This window comes from Salmo trutta, chromosome 12 (genome assembly GCF_901001165.1).
Source record: "Salmo trutta chromosome 12, fSalTru1.1, whole genome shotgun sequence".
Lineage (NCBI taxonomy): Eukaryota > Metazoa > Chordata > Actinopteri > Salmoniformes > Salmonidae > Salmo > Salmo trutta.
In genome coordinates, this window is record NC_042968.1 from 47168490 (window position 1) to 47193602 (window position 25113).

The following is a 25113-nucleotide window of genomic DNA, read 5'->3' on the forward strand; positions in this document are numbered from 1 at the left end:
CTCTCTCTCTCTCCCTCCCCCTCTGTTTCATTCTCTCTCTCTCTCCCTCCCCCTCTGTTTCATTCTCTCTCTCTCTCCCTCCCCCTCTGTTTCATTCTCTCTCTCTCTCCCTCCCCCCTCTGTTTCATTCTCTCTCTCTCTCTCTCCCTCCCCCTCTCTTTCCCTCTCTCTCTTTCTCCCTCCCCCTTTCTTTCCTTCTCTCTCTTTCTCCCTCCCCCTCTCTTTTTCCTTCTCTCTTTCTCCCCTCCCCTCCATCACCCACTTTCATTTTCCTCCCCCATTCTTCTTTCTCTCTCTCTCTGTGTCTGTTCTCTCTCTTTCGTCTCTCTCTGTCCTCTCTCTTTCATCTCTCTCTCTATCGTCTCTCTCTCTGTCCTCTCCCTGTCGTCTCTCTCTCTCTGTCGTCTCTCTCTCTCTCTCGTCTCTCTCTCTGTCGTCTCTCTCTGACTCTCTCTCTTTAACTGTTCTCAGACCAGATCTGTCACCATATCATATTATCATGTAAGGACAACATTGAGTGTAGCTGTTCTCAGACCAGATCTGTTACCATACCATATTATCATTTAAGGACAACATTGAGTCTAGCTGTTCTCAGACCAGATCTGTTACCATACCATATTATCATGTAAGGACAACATTGAGTGTAGCTGTTCTCAAACCAGATCTGTTACCATATTATCATGTAAGGACAACATTATGTTACCATGAAAGTGTAGTTGTAGTCTTCTTACTGTGTGTGTTTTGCAGCTGTGTGGATTGAAGTCAGATGATATTATGGATCGGTATAGAATGTAGATGAATCTAAAGTAAAGGGTTGTGAATGGGGATCTGATTTGGTTGGTCTTCAACACACAGCTCCAACACTTCATTCAGCATAACTGACAGCCCTGAGATAGTTTCCCCCGGAGCAGGTTCGTTCTGAATGTTTCTTTGCCATAGAAATTGGCTGACTAAAAGGTGAGCCTTCAACTCAGTTGACCAACGTTCGCTCGCTAACTCCTCTATCAAGATTCCTAATACGCCTCTCGTCATTTTACATGTTAGTCATTTAGCAGACGCTCTTATCCAGAATGAATTACAGGAGCAATTAGGGTTAAGTGCATTGCTCAAGGGCACGTCGACAGATTCTTCACCTAGTTGCCTCTGGGATTCGAACCAACAACCTTTCAGTTTCTGGCCAACGCTCTTAATAGGCTACCTCAGGTGAGTTGCTGTTATTGGTACTATTGATGGTGGTTGACCAGGGGCTGATGGGTGATATTATTGATGATGGGTGATATTATTGATGATGGTTGACCAGGGGCTGATGGGTGATATTATTGATGATGGGTGATATTATTGATGATGGGTGATATTATTGATGATGGGTGACCAGGGGCTGATGGGTGATCAGGGGCTGATGGGTGATATTATTGATGATGGGTGATGGTTGACCAGGGGCTGATGGGTGATATTATTGATGATGTGTGATATTATTGATGATGGTTGACCAGGGGCTGATGGGTGATATTATCCATGATGGGTGATATTATCCATGATGGGTGATATTATTGATGATGGGTGATATTATTGATGATGGGTGATATTATTGATGATGGGTGACCAGGGGATGATGGGTGATATTGATGATGGGTGATATTGATGATGGGTGATATTATTGATGATGGGTGACCAGGGGCTGATGGGTGATATTATTGATGGTGGTTGACCAGGGGCTGATGGGTGATATTATTGATAATGGGTGATATTATTGATGATGGGTGACCAGGGGCTGATGGGTGATATTATTGATGATGGGTGACCAGGGGCTGAGAGGTGATATTATTGATGATGGGTGATATTATTGATGATGGTTGACCAGGGGCTGATGGGTGATATTATTGATGATGGGTGACCAGGGGCTGATGGGTGATATTATTGATGATGGTTGACCAGGGGCTGATGGGTGATATTATTGATGATGGGTGACCAGGGGCTGATGGGTGATATTATTGATGGTGGTTGACCAGGGGTGAGAGATGATATTATTGATGATGGGTGATATTATTGATGATGGGTGACCAGGGGCTGATGGGTGATATTATTGATGATGGTTGATATTATTGATGATGGGTGATATTATTGATGATGGTTGACCAGGGGCTGATGGGTGATATTATTGATGATGGGTGACCAGGGGCTGATGGGTGATATTATTGATGATGGGTGATATTATTGATGATGGTTGACCAGGGGCTGATGGGTGATATTATTGATGATGGGTGATATTATTGATGATGGTTGACCAGGGGCTGATGGGTGATATTATTGATGGTGGGTGATATTATTGATGATGGGTGACCAGGGGCTGATGGGTGATATTATTGATGGTGGTTGACCAGGGGCTGAGAGATTATATTATTGATGATGGGTGATATTATTGATGATGGGTGACCAGGGGCTGATGGGTGATATTATTGATGATGGTTGATATTATTGATGATGGGTGATATTATTGATGATGGTTGACCAGGGGCTGATGGGTGATATTATTGATGATGGGTGACCAGGGGCTGATGGGTGATATTATTGATGATGGGTGATATTATTGATGATGGTTGACCAGGGGCTGATGGGTGATATTATTGATGATGGGTGATATTATTGATGATGGTTGACCAGGGGCTGATGGGTGATATTATTGATGATGGGTGACCAGGGGCTGATGGGTGATATTATTGATGATGGGTGATATTATTGATGATGGTTGACCAGGGGCTGATGGGTGATATTATTGATGATGGGTGATATTATTGATGATGGTTGCCCAGGGGCTGATGGGTGATATTATTGATGATGGTTGACCAGTGGCTGATGGGTGATATTATTGATGATGGGTGACCAGGGGCTGATGGGTGATATTATTGATGGTGGTTGACCAGGGGCTGATGGGTGATATTATTGATGATGGGTGATATTATTGATGATGGTTGCACAGGGGCTGATGGGTGATATTATTGATGATGGTTGACCAGTGGCTGATGGGTGATATTATTGATGATGGGTGATATTATTGATGATGGTTGCCCAGGGGCTGATGGGTGATATTATTGATGATGGGTGATATTATTGATGATGGTTGCCCAGGGGCTGATGGGTGATATTATTGATGATGGTTGACCAGTGGCTGATGGGTGATATTATTGATGATGGGTGACCAGGGGCTGATGGGTGATATTATTGATGGTGGTTGACCAGGGGCTGATGGGTGATATTATTGATGATGGGTGACCAGGGGCTGATGTGTGATATTATTGATGATGGTTGACCAGGGGCTGATGGGTGATATTATTGATGATGGGTGATATTATTGATGATGGTTGACCAGGGGATGATGGGTGATATTATTGATGATGGGTGATAATATTGATGGTGGTTGACCAGGGGCTGATTGGTGATATTATTGATGATGGGTGATATTATTGATGATGGTTGACCAGGGGCTGATGGGTGATATTATTGATGGTGGGTGATATTATTGATGATGGGTGACCAGGGGCTGATGGGTGATATTATTGATGGTGGTTGACCAGGGGCTGATGGGTGATATTATTGATAATGGGTGATATTATTGATGATGGGTGACCAGGGGCTGATGGGTGACATTATTGATGATGGGTGACCAGGGGCTGATGGGTGATATTATTGATGATGGGTGATATTATTGATGATGGGTGACTAGGGACTGAGAGGTGATATTATTGATGAATTCTCTCCTCACTGACTCTGCTGCTGTCTCTGATCAACATCGTAGATTGTAAAGATGTGTTGACTGCAGTACTAACCTTGTCTCTCTCCCTGTTTGTGTCTCAGGAGGAAGCCAGCAGGCGCCTGGTTAGATGTGAGCCCAGGGCTATGGCCAGACAGGTTGATTCTGGCACTCAGACTGATCCTGTGGTGGTTCTGTCTCTAGCCCAGGCTGCTGTTCTGGGGCTCATCTCTCAGAATGAGGTGTTTGGTGCTACCATCGCTCCTAATGGCTTCTACACAGGAGAACCTAAAGAGTCTCCTGCCCTGCCTGTAGAGGGGGTGGATTACGAATACGCTGATCAGCTGATAGGAGCTAACGGAGATTACCTGGGAGACAACCTGCCTGAAGACGGACACATGCAGCCCAGCTGTAGCCAGAGGAGGTGGCACGGACCACCCCCCGAGGGGAAGATGGTAGGGCCCGAGCGCCATGCTGGAGTGCCTGTGGACGGGTCATCCCAAGTGAAAGGAGAGGGGGTTATCACTGGCCTGACGTCCTGTGTTCACATGCTGAACAACCTGGCTACTACTAGAGGGGGATTGGTCCAGGTTGACCCCGCCTCTCTCCGTGCCGCCGCCCAAAAAGGCTGTGCCGAGTGTGACAGAGACATGTCCAGCCAGCAGGCTAACACACATCCTCACACACACTCCCAGGCCGGCCACAGCCATAAAGGGGAGCCGGGGCATCGAAGCCTGCAGGGGCAGAGGGGGCTAGGCCATCAGGAGAGAGCAAGGGAGGAGGAGGGAGAGGTAGAGCAGGGAAACAGCCTGATGAAAGGAGGACAGGAGGAGACTATCAGCAGCTACTTCCAGTCCAGCGAGGTGGGGGGGTACGAGGGGGGGGAGGTGTACCATGAGAACAGCCAGGGTATGATGTGGGGCAACCAGCTGGAGCAAGGGGTGGGGGGAAGAGGAGGAGCAGGAAGAGGAGGGACCCATCGTCACCACGGCCGGAGGGTTGACCGTCTAGACATCAACATCCAGATAGATGAGTCGTACTGCGTGGACATGGGGGAGGGGCTGAAGAGATGGAAGTGTCGTATGTGTGAAAAGTCTTACACCTCCAAGTACAACCTGGTAACTCACATCCTGGGTCACCAGGGCATCAAGCCCCACGCCTGCCCCCACTGTGGGAAGCTGTTTAAACAGCCCAGCCACCTGCAGACCCACCTGCTCACCCACCAGGGAACTAGGCCTCATAAATGCACCGTGTGTAAGAAGGGCTTCACCCAGACCTCCCACCTGAAGAGACACATGCTGCAGCACACCGACGTCAAACCTTACAGCTGCCGCTTCTGTCGCCGCGGCTTCGCCTACCCCAGCGAGCTCCGCGCCCACGAGACCAAACACGAGCGCGGGCGCTGCCACGTGTGTTCCCAGTGTGGCATGGAGTTCCCCACCTACGCCCATCTGAAGCGCCACCAGACCAGCCACCAGGGACAGACTAGTTACCAGTGTACAGAGTGCAACAAGTCCTTCACCTACCGCAGCCAGCTGCAGAATCATCTACTGAAACACCAGAGTCCTCGGCCGTACTCCTGTTCCCACTGCGGGCTGGAGTTTGTCCAGCTGCACCACCTCCGCCAGCACGCCCTCACACACAAGGTACCTAACTCTGACCCTTGACCCCCTAACCATAACCCTCCACCAACACGCCCTCACACACAAGGTACCTAACTCTGACCCCTAACCATAACCCTCCACCAACACGCCCTCACACACAAGGTACCTAACTCTGACCCTTGACCCCTAACCATAACCCTCCACCAACACGCCCTCACACACAAGGTACCTAACTCTGACCCTTGACCCCTAACCATAACCCTCCACCAACACGCCCTCACACACAAGGTACCTAACTCTGACCCTTGACCCCTAACCATAACCCTCCACCAACACGCCCTCACACACAAGGTACCTAACTCTGACCCCTAACCATAACCCTCCACCAACACGCCCTCACACACAAGGTACCTAACTCTGACCCTTGACCCCTAACCATAACCCTCCACCAGCACGCCCTCACACACAAGGTACCTAACTCTGACCCCTAACCATAACCCTCCACCAACACGCCCTCACACACAAGGTACCTAACTCTGACCCTTGACCCCTAACCATAACCCTCCGCCAGCACGCCCTCACACACTACAAGGCCAAGAGGTACACTACATGGCCAAAAGTATGTGGACACCCTTTCAAATTATTGGAATCAGCTATTTCAGCCACACCAGTTGCTGACAGGTGTATAAAATTGAGCGCGCACAGCCATGCAATCTCCATAGACACACATTTTACATGGAATTTCCTTACTGAAGAGCTCAGTGACTTTCAAAGTTGAATCAGAGAGGTGGGGGGGGCTGCCTTCATCCACATCCACGTCATTGGCGCCCGGGGAGCAGTTGTTGGGGGTAACTGCCTTGCTCAAGGGCAGAACAGCAGACTTTTCAACCTTGCCGACTCGGGGTTTGAACTAGCGACCTTTCGGTTACTGGGCCACAACTCTTAACCGCTAGGCTACCTGTGCCTGTCTGTCTGAACAAAGAGTACATGATCTTTCATGTATCCCAATCAGACCTGGCTCAGATGCATATGAATCATATCACTACTAGAGCTGTGCTTGATTTAGTGCGCAATGGAATGGAATAATCCCAAACAGGCCAACCAAGTTAAGTGAAGAGCACCACCAAGCCTTTAGAAGTATTTGACCAAGCTAGGTCTGATCCAAATATAGTCATGCTTTTCCTTCACCTTCTTTATAGAATTTGAACTAACTTCATGTTCATTCTGCTGCAATGGTCCTCATCTAACTGTCCTCCTGTGTTCTTATTGGTCAGGGAATGAAGGGTCATAAGTGTGAGGTGTGTTCCCGTGAGTTCACCTTGTCAGCCAACCTGAAGAGACACATGTTGATCCACAACAGCATCAGACCCTTCCAGTGTCACATCTGCTTCAAGAGCTTCATCCAGAAACAGACGCTCAAAACACACATGATCGTCCACCTGCCCGTCAAACCCTTCAAATGCAAGGTGAGTTTATATCCAGGGTTGGAACAAGTTCAGGGAACACAACCGGAAAATAACAGAGGGAACCTGGAAGGAAAGTCATTCATACTGTTCCGGAACAGAACTGTTATTTTAAAAGCATGGGAACCGGTTAATAACGTTATTTTATGTTCCAGGCATTTGTTTCTAATCCCACAACAAAACGCCTATACAAAGCCCTCACGCTGTCACTCAAAAATGTATTCTGTCTGCCTGCCCACTGAAAATCTTTACCTGTCTGTGTTTAGGCTACCTGCCCCTCCCCCCTCCGAAGCATAGGCTACTGTACTGAGTACAAGCTTGATTCAGAAGATAGGGAGACAGGTTTTCATTAGCTAGAGAAGAATGGATTCACTTTTTCAGACACTACATTGAGGGAAAAAAGTATTTGATCCCCTGCTGATTTTGAACGTTTGCTCACTGACAAAGAAATGATCAGTCTATAATTTTAATGGTAGGTTTATTTGAACAGTGAGAGACAGAATAACAACAAATAAATCCAGAAAAACGCATGTCAAAAATGATGTGCATTGTAATGAGGGAAATAAGTATTTGACCCCTCTGCAAAACATGATTTAGTACTTGGTGGCAAAACCCTTGTTGGCAATCACAGAGGTCAGACGTTTCTTGTAGTTGGCCACCAGGTTTGCACACATCTCAGGAGGGATTTTGTCCCACTCCTCTTTGCAGATCTTCTCCAAGTCATTAAGGTTTCAAGGCTGACGTTTGGCAACTCGAACCTTCAGCTCCCTCCACAGATTTTCTATGGGATTAAGGTCTGGAGACTGGCTAGGCCACTCCAGGACCTTAACCTCCCTGGGCAAGGTGGGACGTTTGCGTCCCACCTAGTCAACAGCCAGTGGAATCGCGTGGCGCGAAATACAAATACCTCAAAAATGCTATAACTTCAATTTCTCAAAGATATGACTATTTTACACCATTTTAAAGACAAGACTCTCGTTAATGTAACCACATTGTCCGATTTCAAAAAGGCTTTACAGCGAAAGCAAAACATTAGATTATGTCAGGAGAGTACCCTGGTTAATAGGGCCTGGTAGCAGGGACTACAGTTAGGTCTTGGGGGTTGGTTAATAGGGACTGGTAGCAGCCAGGGACTACAGTTAGGTCTTGGGGGTTGGTTAATAGGGACTGGTAGCAGCCAGGGACTACAGTTAGGTCTTGGGGGTTGGTTAATAGGGACTGGTAGCAGCCAGGGACTACAGTTAGGTCTTGGGGGTTGGTTAATAGGGACCGGTAGCAGCTAGGGACTACAGTTAGGTCTTGGGGGTTGGTTTAATAGGGACTGGTAGCAGCCAGGGACTACAGTTAGGTCTTGGGGGTTGGTTAATAGGGACTGGTAGCAGCCAGGGACTACAGTTAGGTCTTGGGGGTTGGTTTAATAGGGACTGGTAGCAGCCAGGGACTACAGTTAGGTCTTGGGGGTAGGTTAATAGGGACTGGTAGCAGCCAGGGACTACAGTTAGGTCTTGGGGGTTGGTTACTCCCTCAAATAGGGACTTGTAGCGACGATTACGATTATGAACATATACTGTAACTCATGCTTTGTCTTTTCCAGGTGTGCGGGAAGTCGTTCAACAGAATGTACAACCTGCTGGGTCACATGCACCTCCACGCCGGCTCCAAACCCTTCAAGTGTCCTTACTGCTCCTCCAAGTTTAACCTGAAGGGGAACCTCAGCCGACACATGAAGGTCAAACACGGCATGGACATCTCACCTGACGGACAAGGTGAGGCTTTACCCCTATCCCTTTACCCTAACCCAGCATGGACATCTCCCCTGACGGACAAGGTGAGGCTTTACCCTTCACCCTAACCCTTTACCCTAACCCGGCATGGACATCTCACCTGACGGACAAGGTGAGGCTTTACCCTTCACCCTAACCCTTTACCCTAACCCGGCATAGACATCTCACCCGACGGACAAGGTGAGGCTTTACCCTTCACCCTAACCCTTTTCCGTAACCCGGCATGGACATCTCACCTGACGGACAAGGTGAGGCTTTACCCTTCACCCTAACCCTTTACCCTAACCCGGCATGGACATCTCACCTGATGGACACGGTAGGGCTTGACCCCTAACCCTTTACCCTTGACCCCTAACCATTTACCCTTATTCCTGACCCGGCGTTGACATCTCACCTGACAGACAAGGTTGTGCTTGACCCCTAACCCTTTACCCTAACCCGGCATTGACATCTCACCTGATGGACAAGGTAGGGTTTGACCCCTAACCCTTTACCCTAACCCTTTATCTTAACCCAAACCCTTTACCCTGAGACCAAACCCTTTACCCTAAGACTAAACCCTTTACCCTAACCCAGCATGGGCATCTCCACTGACGGACAAGGCAGGGCTTTACCCCTAACCCTTTACCCTAACCCAGCATGGACATCTCCCCTGACGGACAAGGCAGGGCTTTACCCCTAACCCTTTACCCTAACCCAGCATGGACATCTCCCCTGATGGACAAGGCAGGGCTTTACCCCTAACCCTTTACCCTAACCCAGCATGGACATCTCCCCTGACGGACAAGGCAGGGCTTTACCCCTAACCTTTTACCCTAACCCTAACCCAGCATGGACATCTCCCCTGACGGACAAGGCAGGGCTTTACCCCTAACCCTTTACCCTAACCCAGCATGGACATCTCCCGTGACGGACAAGGCAGGGCTTTACCCCCTAACCCTTTACCCTAACCCAGCATGGACATCTCCCCTGACGGACAAGGTAGGGCTTTACCCCTAACCCTTTACCCTAACCAGCATGGACATCTCCCCTGACGGACAAGGCAGGGCTTTACCCCTAACCTTTTACCCTAACCCTAACCCAGCATGGACATCTCCCCTGACGGACAAGGCAGGGCTTTACCCCTAACCCTTTACCCTAACCCAGCATGGACATCTCCCCTAACGGACAAGGCAGGGCTTTACCCCCTAACCCTTTACCCTAACCCAGCATGGACATCTCCCCTGACGGACAAGGTAGGGCTTTACCCCTAACCCTTTACCCTAACCCAGCATGGACATCTCCCCTGACGGACAAGGCAGGGCTTTACCCCCTAACCCTTTACCCTAACCCAGCATGGACATCTCCCCTGACGGACAAGGCAGGGCTTTACCCTCCTTCCCTTCCTTCCTCTCATCTCACGGTCCATCACTTATTTATTCAGCCACCTAACTACCATTCCTGTAGCCTTCTTATTGTAGGCTTAGTGTTAGTAACAGTCAATGAGCAGCCTGACTTGGTGGTTGTATATCCTGTTTGTTAAAACTTTGTTTGTGATCCTGTTGGTTCTACCACTGGGTTGGTTATGTTGGTTCTACCACTGGGTTGGACCTGTTGGTTCTACCACTGGGTTGGTCCTGTTGGTTCTACCACTGGGTTGGTTCTATTTGTCCTACCACTGGGTTGGTCCTGTTGGTCCTACCACTGGGTTGGTCCTGTTGGTTCTACCACTGGGTTGGTCCTGTTGATTCTACCACTGAGTTGGTTCTACCACTGGGTTGGTCCTGTTGGTTCTACCACTGGGTTGGTTCTACCACTGGGTTGGTCCTGTTGATTCTACCACTGAGTTGGTTCTACCACTGGGTTGGTCCTGTTGGTTCTACCACTGGGTTGGTCCTACCACTGGGTTGGTCCTGTTGGTTCTACCACTGGGTTGGTCCTGTTGGTTCTACCACTGGGTTGGTCCTGTTGGTTCTACCACTGGGTTGGTTCTACCACTGGGTTGGTCCTGTTGGTTCTACCACTGGGTTGGTCCTACCACTGGGTTGGTCCTGTTGGTTCAACCACTGGGTTGGTCCTACCACTGGGTTGGTCCTGTTGGTTCTACCACTGGGTTGGTCCTACCACTGGGTTGGTCCTGTTGGTTCTACCACTGGGTTGGTTCTACCACTGGGTTGGTCCTGTTGGTTCTACCACTGGGTTGGTCCTGTTGGTTCTACCACTGGGTTGGTTCTACCACTGGGTTGGTCCTGTTGGTTCTACCACTGGGTTGGTCCTGTTGGTTCTACCACTGGGTTGGTCCTGTTGGTCCTACCACTGGGTTGGTTCAACCACTGGGTTGGTCCTGTTGGTTCTACCACTGGGTTGGTCCTGTTGGTTCTACCACTGTGTTGGTTCAACCACTGGGTTGGTCCTGTTGGTTCTACCACTGTGTTGGTCCTGTTGGTCCTACCACTGGGTTGGGGTTAGGGTTGGTTCTACCACTGGGTTGGTCCTGTTGGTTCTACCACTGTGTTGGTCCTACCACTGGGTTGGTCCTGTTGGTTCTACCACTGTGTTCTGGGTTAGGGTTGGTCCTGTTGGTTCAACCACTGGGTTGGTCCTGTTGGTTCTACCACTGGGTTGGTTCTACCACTGGGTTGGTCCTGTTGGTTCTACCACTGTGTTGGTTCTACCACTGGGTTGGTCCTGTTGGTTCAACCACTGGGTTGGTCCTACCACTGGGTTGGTCCTGTTGGTTCAACCACTGGGTTGGTCCTACCACTGGGTTGGTCCTGTTGGTTCTACCACAGGGTTGGTCCTACCACTGGGTTGGTCCTGTTGGTTCTACCACTGGGTTGGTCCTGTTGGTTCTACCACTGGGTTGGTCCTGTTGGTTCTACCACTGGGTTGGTCCTGTTGGTTCTACCACTGGGTTGGTTCTACCACTGGGTTGGTCCTGTTGGTTCAACCACTGGGTTGGTCCTACCACTGGGTTGGTCCTGTTGGTTCTACCACAGGGTTGGTCCTACCACTGGGTTGGTCCTGTTGGTTCTACCACTGGGTTGGTCCTGTTGGTTCTACCACTGGGTTGGTCCTGTTGGTTCTACCACTGGGTTGGTTCTACCACTGGGTTGGTCCTGTTGGTTTAACCACTGGGTTGGTCCTACCACTGGGTTGGTCCTGTTGGTTCAACCACTGGGTTGGTCCTACCACTGGGTTGGTCCTACCACTGGGTTGGTCCTGTTGGTTCTACCACTGGGTTGGTCCTGTTGGTTCTACCACTGGGTTGGTCCTGTTGGTTCTACCACTGGGTTGGTCCTGTTGGTCCTACCACTGGGTTGGTTCAACCACTGTGTTGGTCCTGATGGTTCTACCACTTGGGTTGGTCCTGTTGGTTCTACCACTGGGTTGGTCCTGTTGGTTCTACCACTGTGTTGGTTCAACCACTGGGTTGGTCCTGTTGGTTCTACCACTGGGTTGGTCCTGTTGGTCCTACCACTGGGTTCTGGGTTGGGGTTAGGGTTGGTTCTACCACTGGGTTGGTCCTGTTGGTTCTACCATTGGGTTGGTCCTACCACTGGGTTGGTCCTGTTGGTTCTACCACTGTGTTGGTCCTACCACTGGGTTGGTCCTGTTGGTTCTACCACTGTGTTCTGGGTTAGGGTTGGTCCTGTTGGTTCAACCACTGGGTTGGTCCTGTTGGTTCTACCACTGGGTTGGTTCTACCACTGGGTTGGTCCTGTTGGTTCTACCACTGGGTTGGTCCTGTTGGTCCTACCACTGGGTTGGTCCTACCACTGGGTTGGTCCTTCCACTGGGTTGGTTCAACCACTGGGTTGGTCCTGTTGGTTCTACCACTGGGTTGGTCCTGTTGGTTCTACCACTGTGTTGGTCCTACCACTGGGTTGGTCCTGTTGGTTCTACCACTGTGTTCTGGGTTAGGGTTGGTCCTGTTGGTTCAACCACTGGGTTGGTCCTGTTGGTTCTACCACTGGGTTGGTTCTACCACTGGGTTGGTCCTGTTGGTTCTACCACTGGGTTGGTCCTGTTGGTTCTACCACTGGGTTGGTCCTACCACTGGGTTGGTCCTTCCACTGGGTTGGTCCTGTTGGTTCTACCACTGGGTTGGTTCTACCACTGGGTTGGTCCTGTTGGTTCTACCACTGTGTTGGTTCAACCACTGGGTTGGTCCTATTGGTTCTACTACTGTGTTGGTCCTGTTGGTCCTACCACTGGGTTCTGGGTTGGGTTAGGGTTGGTTCTACCACTGGGTCGGTCCTGTTGGTTCTACCACTGGGTTGGTTCTACCACGGGGTTGGTTCTACCACTGGGTTGGTCCTGTTGGTTCTACCACTGGGTTGGTCCTACCACTGGGTTGGTCCTTCCACTGGGTTGGTCCTGTTGGTTCTACCACTGGGTTGGTCCTGTTGGTTCTACCACTGGGTTGGTCCTGTTGGTTCTACCACTGTGTTGGTTCAACCACTGGGTTGGTCCTATTGGTTCTACTACTGTGTTGGTCCTGTTGGTCCTACCACTGAGTTCTGGGTTGGGTTAGGGTTGGTTCTACCACTGGGTCGGTCCTGTTGGTTCTACCACTGTGTTGGTCCTACCACTGGGTTGGTCCTACCACTGGGTTGGTCCTGTTGGTTCTACCACTGGGTTGGTTCTACCACGGGGTTGGTTCTACCACTGGGTTGGTCCTGTTGGTTCTACCACAGGGTTGGTTCTACCACTGGGTTGGTCCTGTTGGTTCAACCACTGGGTTGGTTCAACCACTGGGTTGGTTCAACCACTGTGTTCTGGTTTGGGTTAGGGTTGGTTCTACCACTGTGTTGTGGGTTAGGGTTGGTTCTACCACTGTGTTCTGGGTTAGGGTTGGTTCAACCACGGTGTTCTGGGTTGGAATTAGGGTTGGTTCAACCACGGTGTTCTGGGTTGGAATTAGGGTTGGTTCTACCACTGTGTTCTGGGTTAGGGTTGGTTCTACCACTGTGTTCTGGGTTGAGGTTAGGGTTGGTTCTACCACTGTGTTCTGGGTTGGGGTTGGTTCTACCACTGTGTTCTGGGTTAGGGTTGGTTCAACCACTGTTCTGGGTTGGGGTTAGGGTTGGTTCAACCACTGTTTTGGGTTGGGGTTAGGGTTGGTTCAACCACTGTTCTGGGTTAGGGTTGGTTCTACCACTGTGTTCTGGGTTAGGGTTGGTTCAACCACTGTTCTGCATTAGGGTTGGTTCAACCACTGTACTCTCCCTAACAGCCCTGTTTCTCTGTGTGTTCCCAGATGCTCTTCCTGAGATGGAGGGCCAGGGCCACTATGAGGAGGACAACTTTGACTTTGGGACCTCAGGGGCCAACAACAACATGGATAATGGAGGCTCCCAGAACCTTACCAAGCTCACCACGGCAAACATGGACGACATGGACAACTATTACAACTTTGGGAAGGATACAGCTAACTACAACACGTCTTGAGCAGTAGGAGAATAGTGTTAATGGACTACAGACCATTAGACACCATGGGTTACTGGAGAAGAGACCATGGGTTAATGGTGGACTAAATACATACCATGGGTTAATGGAGAAGAGACCATGGGTTATTGGTGGGCTAACTACAGACCATGGGTTAATGGTGGACTAACTACAGACCATGGGTTATTGATGGACTAACTACAGACCATGGGTTATTGGTGGACTAACTACAGACCATGGGTTATTGGTGGACTAACTACAGACCATGGGTTAATGGTCTACAGACCATGGGTTATTGGTGGATTAACTACAGACCATGGGTTAATAGAGAGGGAAAACGCCACACTGCTGCTCATGCTCCTAGCTGATATTTATTTGTAATGTTTCCACCCTTCGGTCTTCATCAGGTATCCAGGACCTAATGGTGGAAACGTTGTGATGAATAAATATAATCTGGGAGCAGGAGCAGCAGTGTGGCGTTGTCCTCTATTTTCCAGGAGTTTGTCTACAACTCCAGCACCTGCAGAAAGTACCTGGATGTGCTTGTGTTCTTCAGCTTTTGTTAATGGAGAGGAGACCATGGGTGGGGAACAGACAACATGGCTGCCGTGCTGTGACAGAGACTGGGTTAGGGCGTGCTGTGGCAGTGACAGAGACTGGGTTAGGGCGTGCTGTGGCAGTGACAGAGACTGGGTTAGGGCGTGCTGTGGCAGTGAGAGAGACTGGGTTAGGGCGTGCTGTGGCAGTGACAGAGACTGGGTTAGGGCGTGCTGTGGCAGTGAGAGAGACTGGGTTAGGGCGTGCTGTGGCAGTGACAGAGACTGGGTTAGGGCGTGCTGTGGCAGTGACAGAGACTGGGTTAGGGCGTGCTGTGGCAGTGACAGAGACTGGGTTAGGGCGTGCTGTGACAGTGACAGAGACTGGGTTAGGGCGTGCTGTGACAGTGACAGAGACTGGGTTAGGGCGTGCTGTGGCAGTGACAGAGACTGGGTTAGGGCGTGCTGTGGCAGTGAAAAGAGACTGGGTTAGGGCGTGCTGTGACAGAGACTGGGTTAGGGCGTGCTGTGGCAGTGACAGAGACTGGGTTAGGGCGTGCTGTGGCAGTGAGCGAGACTAGGTTAGGGCGTGCTGTGGCAGTGACAGAGAGACACAGGGAGGGGGTTCATGGACCCTTTAAGAACCAGAACTGACCTGTCCTGATGGAGGGGCAGGACATGCACTTCAACAGCCAATCCGCTCCACCCGTCTCTGATAGAAGTGACTCTGAGACTGACGATTGGGTCTAGAAGTCCTTTGGGATATTCTACCAGACATGATTGGTCTAGAAGTCCTTTGGGATATTCTAGCAGACATGATTGGTCTAGAAGTCCTCTGGGATATTCTACCAGACATGATTGGTCTAGAAGTCCTCTGGGATATTCTACCAGACATGATTGGTGTAGTAGTCCTCTGGGATATTCTAGCAGACATGATTGGTCTAGTAGTCCTCTGGGATATTCTAGCAGACATGATTGGTCTAGAAGTCCTTTGGGATATTCTAGCAGACATGATTGGTCTAGAAGTCCTCTGGGATATTCTAGCAGACATGACTAAAGACTATAGTGGCAGATCTAAACTCTGATAAGTTGTGGGATGGATCTGTATCAGCACTCAGAAATCAGTTTTACACAGAGACATCTACCATGGAATCATTCACCAATAAGTATGTTTTGACAGAAGACCGTGCCAGATGCAGTATAACTCTGATCTTAGATCCAACTAGACACATTGTATACAGCGCCTTCAGAAAGTCTCCACACCCCTTGACTTTATACACATGTGTTAAAGCCTGAATTTAAAATTGATTAAATTGAGATTTGTTGTCACTGGCCTACACACAATAATACCCCATAATTTCAAGGTGAATTTATGTTTGTAGAATTTTTTATGAAAAGCTGAAATGTCTTGAGTCAATAAGTATTCAAACCCTTTATTATGGCAAGCCTAAATAAGTTCAGGAATAAAAATGTACTTAACAAGTTGCATGGACTCAGTCTGTGTGCAATAATACTGTTTAACATGTTTCTTGAATGACTACCTTATCTCTATACCCGCACACATACAATTATCTGTAAGGTCCCTCAGTCGAGCAGTGAATTTCAAACACAGATTCAACCACAAAGACCAGGGAGGTTTTCCAATGCCTCGCAAAGAAGGACACCTATTGGTAGATGGGTAAAATAAAAAAGCAGACATTGAACATCCCTTTGAGCATGGTGAAGTCATTAATAACACTTTGGATAGCGTATCAATATACCAAGTCACTACAAAGATGCAGGAGTCATTCCTAACTCAGTTGCAGGAGAGGAAGGAAATCGCTCAGGGATTTTACCATGAGGCCAATGGTGACTTGAACACAGAGTTTAATGGTTGTGATAGGAGAAAACTGATGGATCAACAACATTGTAGTTACTCCACAATACTAACTTGAATGACAGTGAAAAGAAGGAAGCCTCTACAGAATACAAATATTCTAAAACATGCATCCTGTTTGCAATAAGGCACTAAAGTAATACTACAAACAATGTGTCAAAGATATTAACACTTTGTATTCAGGACATAAGGTTATGTTTGGGGCACATCCAATACAACACATCACTGAGTACCACTCTCCATATTTTCAAGCATGGTGGTGACTGCATCATGTTATGGGTATGCTTGTCATCATTAAGGACTGGGGAGGTTTTCAGGATAAAAAAGAACCGAATGGAGCTAAGCACAGACAAAATCCTAGAGGAAGACCTGGTTCAGTCTGCTTTCCAACAGACACTGGGAGATGAATTCACCTTTCAGCAGGACAAACACATAAAATACAAGGCCAAATATTCACAGAACAAAAATATAAACAACATGCAAATATTTCAAATATGCTACTGAGTTACAGTTCATAAGGAAATCAGTGTAAATGAATTCATTAGACCCTAATCTATGGATTTCACATGGCTGGGAATACAGACATGCATCTGTTGGCCACAGATACCTTAACAAAAATGTAGGAGCGTGGATCAGAAAACCAGTCAGTATCTGGTGTGACCACCATTTGCCTCATGCACCGCGACACATCTCTTTCGCATAGAGTTAATAAGGCTGTTAATTGGGACCTGTGGAATGTTGAGGTGATGGCGGAAGAACTGGGACATTTTCAGCTTCCAGGAATTGTGTTCAGATCCTTGCGACATGGGACCGTGCATTATCATTCTGAAACATGAGGTGATGGCGGCGGATGAATGGCACGACAATGGGCCTCAGGATCTCATCATGGTATCTCTGTGCATTAAAATTGGCATAGATAGATAAAATGCAGTTGGGTTCATTGTCCATAGCTTATGCCTGCCCATACCATAACCCCACTGCCACCATGGGGCATTCTGTTCACAACGTTGACATCAGCAAACCTCTCGTACACACAACGCCATACACTGTCTGCCTTCTGCCCGGGACAGTTGAAACTGGGATTAATCCATAAAGAGCACACTTCTCCAGTGTGCCAGTGACAATCGAAGGTGAGCATTTTCCCACTGAAGTCGGTTACGACGCCGAACACGCAGATGAGCTTCCCTGAGACAGTTTGTGCAGAATTTCTTCGGTTGTGCAAACCCACAGTTTCATCAGCTGTCCGTCCGGCTGGCTGGTCTCAGACGATCCCGCGGGTGAAGAAGCTGGTTATGGAGGTCCTGGGCTGGAGTGGTTACACGTGGTCTGTGGTTCTGAGGCCGGTTGGACGTACTGCCAAATTCTCTAAAACGACGTCAAAGGCGGCTTATGGTAGAAATTAGCATCAAATTATCATGCAACAGCTCTGGCGGACATTCTTGCCGTCAGCATGCCAATCGCACGCTCCCTTAAAACATCTGTGGCATTGTCCTGTGTGACAAAACTGCACATTTTTGTGGCCTTTTATTGTCCCCAGCACAAGGGGCACCTGTGTAATGATCATGCTGATTCTTAGAGACTTACCCAGAAAGACATAGGTGTGATTCTAACATGTATTGACTCAGGGGGTTGAATACTTATCTAATCACAATATATGTGTTTTATTTTTCTTTCTTTTTTACAAATGTTAGAATTTTTCTTCCACTGTGACGGAGTATTTTGTGTAGATCGTTGACAAAAAAATGACAATTAAATCCATTTTAATCCCACTTTGTAAAACAATAAAATCTGGAAAAAGTCAAAGGGTACTTTCTGAAGGCACTCTATTAGACATTGATACATATGATAACAACATGTTAAAGAATAGGTTTGAATGATCTTCACAACATGCCTGTTCTGCAGCATGGAGGAGCACAGGAACAGTCTTCTATGAGCTGATCTGGAGTCAGGTCTATACTTCCCAAAGTGACTGCTGTCTGCTGTTTCTGCTGGCTTATACTACAACATGTTGCTGATGTGTAACCACTTACAGTACTGTCTCTTACTCTGCAAACAAACCTTTTTCCCCCACCTTGTTTCACTTGGTTTAGCTTAACATTCATCTCCTGTAGTGAAGATACTGCTGTTGTTTTAATGATGACTATGACCTGGCTCTGCCTGGTGTGACAATGACTTGGCAAGACAGTACAACCAGATCTGGACGGGGCTACCTGAGACGGTACGACCAGATATGGACCGGGCTACCTGAGACGGTACGAACAGATCTGGACTAGGCTACCTGAGACGGTACGACCAGATCTGGATCGGGCTACCTGAGACGGTACGACCAGATCTGGACCGGGCTACCTGAGACGGTACGACCAGATATGGACCGGGCTACCTGAGGCGGTATGACCAGATCTGGACCGGGCTACCTGAGGCGGTACGACCAGATCTGGACCGGGCTACCTAAGATGGGTGCTTGTGTTTTAACTGGCCCGGGCACATTTTTTCGACCATTCCATTGGTCCTAAAGTGTCCCGGAGCACTGGGCGAGTTAAACCTAATTCACCCTCTCTCTGGTTCTGTTTTGGGGAACACCTGCCCCCCATCCTACTATGCAGGGCAGCCTTGATTCACACTCAAACTAAAAACCTGGTATACTAGTTGTTTTTGGAATGAAGAAAATCCAACTGAAACCTCACATTACTATTTAATAAAGGTTCTTTGGTTTCTGTTTTTCAGTCTTGTTTTAATCTGTCTGCATTCTGTAATTCCTCAAACTGAATTTTTGTTGTAATGACTAGATGGTATGTTTCAACCTTGTAAGTTAGTATAGTATATAACCCTATTGTGCTCCCATATCATACAGTCAAAGAGTCCAACTGCTTCATAATCATGTCTTTCTAACCTAACCCTAACCCTGGAATTGTTTATCCCAGCCTGTTATGTCACGTTTCAGTTGGAATCTACTTGTGCCTCCATGTCGCCACCTGCTGTACAGACAACACAGTAGGAACAGCTTTCTGAATCTTGCCTGTGAAAGAATCTGTGGCCCTCCATTAGTGGTACAGTGAGTCCCGGACGTCAGAGGAATTTCACCCATCTTTACCTTCCCTGGGCTAGCTGGAAGATCAGCCACCTCTGTCCATTTGATAAATAGTTAAATAAAAGTTAAAGGTTAAATAAAAAACTTGAATAGCCACCAAGAAATATTCAAATAGAACTTGGTGTAGTGTGAACACCACAGTGTGAAGTCCAAAGGTGTTAAGGAGCGCTGCCATCCCTCCCTGAGATGCTCATTGCTGTCAGTATTCTACAGCGTAGAGACGTCAGCGTCCTACAGCGTAGACACGTCAGCAGCCTACAGCGTAGACACGTCAGCAGCCTACAGCGTAGGGACGTCAGTACAGCGTAGAGACACAGTGACCATACGTACATACCCCAACCAGAAGCCATGGATTACAGGCAACATCCGCACTGAGCTAAAGGCTATAGCTGCCGCTTTCAAGTTGCAGGACTCTAAGCCGGAAGTTTATAAGAAATTCCGAAATCCCTGACGAACCATCAAACAGGCAAAGCGTAAATCCAGGACTAAGATCGAACCGTACTACACCGGCTCTGATGCTTGTCGGATGTGGCAGGGCTTGCAAACCATTACAGACTACAAAGGGAAGCACAGCCGAGAGCTGCCCAGTGACACGAGCCTACCAGACGAGCTAAACTACTTCTATGCTCGCTTCGAGGCAAATCAAATATTTCTAAAATCTTCGAAAGCCAAGTTAACAGATCACCGTACCTTCTCCACTATGCAATCTGGTTTCCGAGCTGGTCACGGGTGCACCTCAGCCACGCTCAAGGTCCTAAACGATATCATTATCACCAACGATAAAAGACAGTACAGTGCAGACGTCTCAATAGCCAGACTCAACAGCCTTGGTTTCTCAAATGACTGCCTCGCCTGGTTCCCCAACTACTTCTCAGATAGAGTTCAGTGTGTCAAATCGGAGGGCCTGTTGTCCGGACCTCTGGCAGTCTCTATGGGGGTGCCACAGGGTTCAATTCTCGGGCTGACTCTTTTCTCTGTATATATCAATGATGTCGCTCTTGCTGCTGGTGAGATGACACCATTCTGTATACATCTGACCCTTCTTTGGACACTGTGTTAACAAACCTCCAAATGAGCTTCAATGCCATACAACACTCCTTCCGAGGCCTACAACTGCTTTTAAGTGCAAGTAAAACTAAATGCTCTTCAACCGATTGCTGCCCGCACCCTCCCGCCCGACTAGCATCACTACTCTGGACGGTTCTGACTTAAAATATGTGGACAACTACAAATATCTAGGTGTCTGGTTAGACTGTAAACTCTCCTTCCAGACTCACATTAAGCATCTCCAATCCAAAATTAAATCTGGAATCGGCTTACTATTTCGCAACAAAGCCTCCTTCACTCATGCTGCCAAACATACCCTTGTAAAACTGACTATCCTGCCGATCCTTGACTTTGGCGATGTCATTTACAAAATAGCCTTCAACACTCTACTCAGCAAACTGGATGTAGTCTATCAGTGCCATCCGTTTTGTCACCAAAGCCCCATATACTACCCACCACTGCGGCCTGTATGCTCTCGTTGGCTGGCCCTCACTACATATTCGGCGCCAAACCCACTGGCTCCAGGTCATCTATAAGTCTATGCTAGGTAAAGCCCTGCCTTACCTCAGCTCACTGGTCACCATAGCAACACCCACCTGTAGCACGCACTCCAGCGGGTATATTTCACTGGTCATCCCCAAAGCCAACACTTCCTTTGGCCGCCTTTCCTTCCAGTTCTCTGCTGCCAATGACTGGAGCGAATTGCAAAAATCACTGAAGCTGGTGTCTTATATCTCCCTCTCTCTAACTTTAAGCATCAGCTGTCAGAGCAGCTTGCCGATCACTGTACCTGTACACAGCCAATCTGTAAATAGCACACACAACTACCTCATCCCCATATTGTTATTTATCCTCTTGCTCTTTTGCACCCCAGTATCTCTACTTACACATCATCATCTGCACATCTATCACTCCAGTGTTAATGCTAAATTGTTTTTATTTTGCCTCTATGGCCTATGTATTGCCTTACCTCCCTACTCCTCTACATTTGCACACACTATACATAGATTTTTCTATTGTGTTATTGACTGTATGTTTGTTTATGTGTAACTCTGTGTTGTTGTTTGTGTCGCACTGCTTTGCTTTATCTTGGCCAGGTAGCAGTTGTAAATGAGAACTTGTTCTCAACTGGCCTACCTGGTTAAATAAAGGTGAAAAAAATAACACAAACACGGCATGAGAGCACCAGCTGTTCCAGACGACTGTGTGATTACTCTCTCCGTAGCTGATGTGAGTAAAACCTTTAAACAGGTCAACTTTCACAAGGTCGCAGGGCCAGATGGATTGTCAGGACGCGTACTGCGAGTATGCGCTGACCAACTGGCAAGTGTCTTCACTGACATTTTCAACCTCTCCCTGTCCGAGTCTGTAATACCAACATGTTTTAAACTGAACACCATAGTCCCTGTGCCCAAGAACACTAAGGTAATCTGCCTAAATGACTACCGACCCGTAGCACTCATGTCTGTAGCCATGAAGTGCTTTTAAAGGCTGGTCAACACCATTATCCCAGAAACCCTCGACCCACTCCAATTTGCATACCGCCATAACAGATCCACAGATGATGCAATCTATTGCACTCCACACTGCCCTTTCCCACCTGGACAAAAGCAACACCTATGTGAGAATGCTGTTCACTGACTACAGCTCAGCGTTCAACAACATAGTGCCCTCAAAGCTCATCAATAAGCTAAGGACCCTGGGACTAAACACCTCCCTCTGCAACTGGATCCTGGACTTCCTGATGGGCCGCCCCCAGGTGGTAAGGGTAGGTAACAACACATCTGCCACGCTGATCCTCAACACAGGGGCCCCTCATGGGTGCGTACTCAGTCCCCTCCTGTACTCCCTGTTCACTCATAACTGCACGGCCAGGCATGACTCCAACACCATCATTAAGTTTGCCGATGACACAACAGTGGTAGGCCTGATCACCGACAACGACGAGACAGCCTATAGGGAGGATGTCAGAGACCTGGCCGTGTGGTGCCAGGACAACAACCTCTCCCTCAACATGATCAAGACAAGGGAGAAGGAGGACCGAGCACGCCCCCATTCTCATCGACGGGGCTGTAGTGGAGCAGGTTGAGAGCTTCAAGTTCCTTGGTGTCCACATCACCAACAAACTAACATGACAGCACACCAAGGCAGTTGTGAGGAGGGCACAACAAAATCTATTCCCCCTCAGGAGACTGAAAAGATTTGTCATGGGTCCTCAGATCCTCAAAAGGTTCTACAGCTGCTAAATCGAGAGCACCCTGACTGGTTGCATCACTGCCTGGTATGGCAACTGCTCTGCCTCCGACCGCAAGGCAATACAGAGGGTAGTGCGTACGGCCCAGTACATCACCGGGGCAAGCTTCCTGCCATCCAGGACCTCTATATCAGGCAGTGTCAGAGGAAGGCCCTAACAATTGTCAAAGACTCCAGCCACCCTAGTCAAAGACTGTTCTCTCTGCTACCGCAGGGCAAGCGGTACCGGAGCGCCAAGTCTAGGTCCAAGAGGCTTCTAAACAGCTTCTACCCCCAAGCCATAAGACTCCTGAACATCTAATCAAATGGATACCCAGACTATTTGCACTGCCCCCCCCCCTTCACGCTGCTGCTACTCTGTTATTATCTATGCATAGTCACTTTAATAACTCTACCTACATGTACATATTACCTCAATTACATTGACTAACCGGTGCCCCCGCACATTGACTCTTGACCGGTACCACCTGTATATAGTCTCGCTATTGTTATTTTACTGATGCTCTTTAATTACTGGTTTCTGTTATTTCTTATTGTTATTCATATTTTTTAAACTGCATCGTTGGTTAAGGGCTTGTAAGTAAGCATTTCACTAAGGTCTACACCTGTTGTATTCGGCACATACAATTTGATTTGAGACGTCAGTACAGCGTAGAGACGCCGGTGCAGCGTAGATTGACGTCGGTACAGCGTAGAGTGACGTTGGTACAGCGTGGAGACGTCGGTAGCCTACAGTGTAGAAGTCTTTGATTTGAGACTTCAGTACAGCGTAGAGACGTCAGTACATCAGTACAGCGTAGAGACATCAGTACAGTGTAGACACGTCAGTACAGTGTAGAGACGTCGGTACAGCGTAGAGTGACGTCGGTACAGCGTAGAGTGACGTCGGTACAGCGTAGAGTGACGTCGGTACAGCGTAGAGTGACGTCGGTAAAGCGTAGAGTGATGTCGGTACAGCTTAGAGTGACGTCGGTACAGCGTAGAGTGACGTCGGTATAGCGTAGAGACGTCGGTACAGCGTAGAGTGACATCAGTACAGCGTAGACGTCGGTACAGCGTAGAGTGGCGTCGGTACAGCGTAGTGTGACGTCGGTACAGCGTAGAGACGTCGGTACAGCGTAGAGTGACATCAGTACAGCGTAGACGTCGGTACAGCGTAGAGTGACGTCGGTACAGCGTAGAGTGACGTCGGTACAGCGTAGAGTGACGTCGGTACAGCGTAGAAGTGACGTCGGTACAGCGTAGAGTGACGTCGGTACAGCGTAGTGTGACGTCGGTACACAGCGTAGAGTGACGTCGGTACAGCGTAGAGTGACGTCGGTACAGCGTAGAGTGACGTCGGTACAGCGTAGAGTGACGTCGGTACAGCGTAGAGTGACGTCGGTACAGCGTAGAGTGACATCGGTACAGCGTAGAGTGACATCGGTACAGCGTAGAGACGTCGGTACAGCGTAGAGACATCGGTAGTCTACAGTGTAGAAGTCTTTGATTTGAGACTTCAGTACAGCGTAGACGTCAGTACATCAGTACAGCGTAGAGACATCAGTACATCGGTACAGCGTAGAATGACATCGGTACAGCGTAGAGTGACATCGGTACAGCGTAGAGACGTCGGTACAGCGTGGAGACGTCGGTACAGCGTAGAGACGTCGGTACAGCGTAGAGACGTCGGTACAGCGTAGAGACGTCGGTACAGCGTGGAGACGTCGGTACAGCGTGGAGACGTCGGTACAGCGTGGAGACGTCGGTACAGCGTGGAGACGTCGGTACAGCGTGGAGGACGTCGGTACAGCGTAGAGTGACGTCGGTACAGCGTAGAGTGACGTCGGTACAGCGTAGAGACGTCGGTACATCGGTACAGCGTAGAGACGTCGGTACAGCGTGGAGACGTCGGTACAGCGTAGAGACGTCGGTACAGCGTAGAGACGTCGGTACAGCGTAGAGACGTCGGTACAGCGTGGAGACGTCGGTACAGCGTGGAGACGTCGGTACAGCGTGGAGACGTCGGTACAGCGTGGAGACGTCGGTACAGCGTGGAGACGTCGGTACAGCGTGGAGACGTCGGTACAGCGTAGAGTGACGTCGGTACAGCGTAGAGTGACGTCGGTACAGCGTAGAGTGACGTCGGTACAGCGTAGAGTGACGTCGGTACAGCGTAGAGTGACGTCGGTACAGCGTAGAGTGGCGTCGGTAGCCTACAGTGTAGAAGTCTTGATATCGAAACTGATGACTGTACATACTGCATTTATTGAGAATTCTTTTGAATTTTTCATACAAGTCCAAC

General features: G+C 48.7%; 1 protein-coding gene across 6 annotated transcripts in view; it reads left to right on the forward strand.

Annotated features, from left to right (window-relative positions):
- Positions 1–14358, forward strand: part of LOC115203663 (zinc finger protein 710) — a 37465-nt gene extending 23107 nt beyond the window's left edge. For 5 of the 6 annotated variants that reach the window (XM_029768571.1, XM_029768574.1, XM_029768573.1 and 2 more), the window contains 4 exons: positions 3853–5394; positions 6627–6818; positions 8410–8581; positions 13842–14358. In XM_029768571.1, the coding sequence (XP_029624431.1) occupies positions 3895–5394; positions 6627–6818; positions 8410–8581; positions 13842–14032 (2055 nt within the window). In that variant the 5' untranslated portion in view covers positions 3853–3894 and the 3' untranslated portion in view covers positions 14033–14358. Of the gene's footprint in view, positions 1–385; positions 1204–3852; positions 5395–6626; positions 6819–8409; positions 8582–13841 lie in introns of those variants that run through there. The other variant, XM_029768572.1, reaches the window with a different exon arrangement.
- Positions 14359–25113: the final 10755 nt, after the last annotated feature.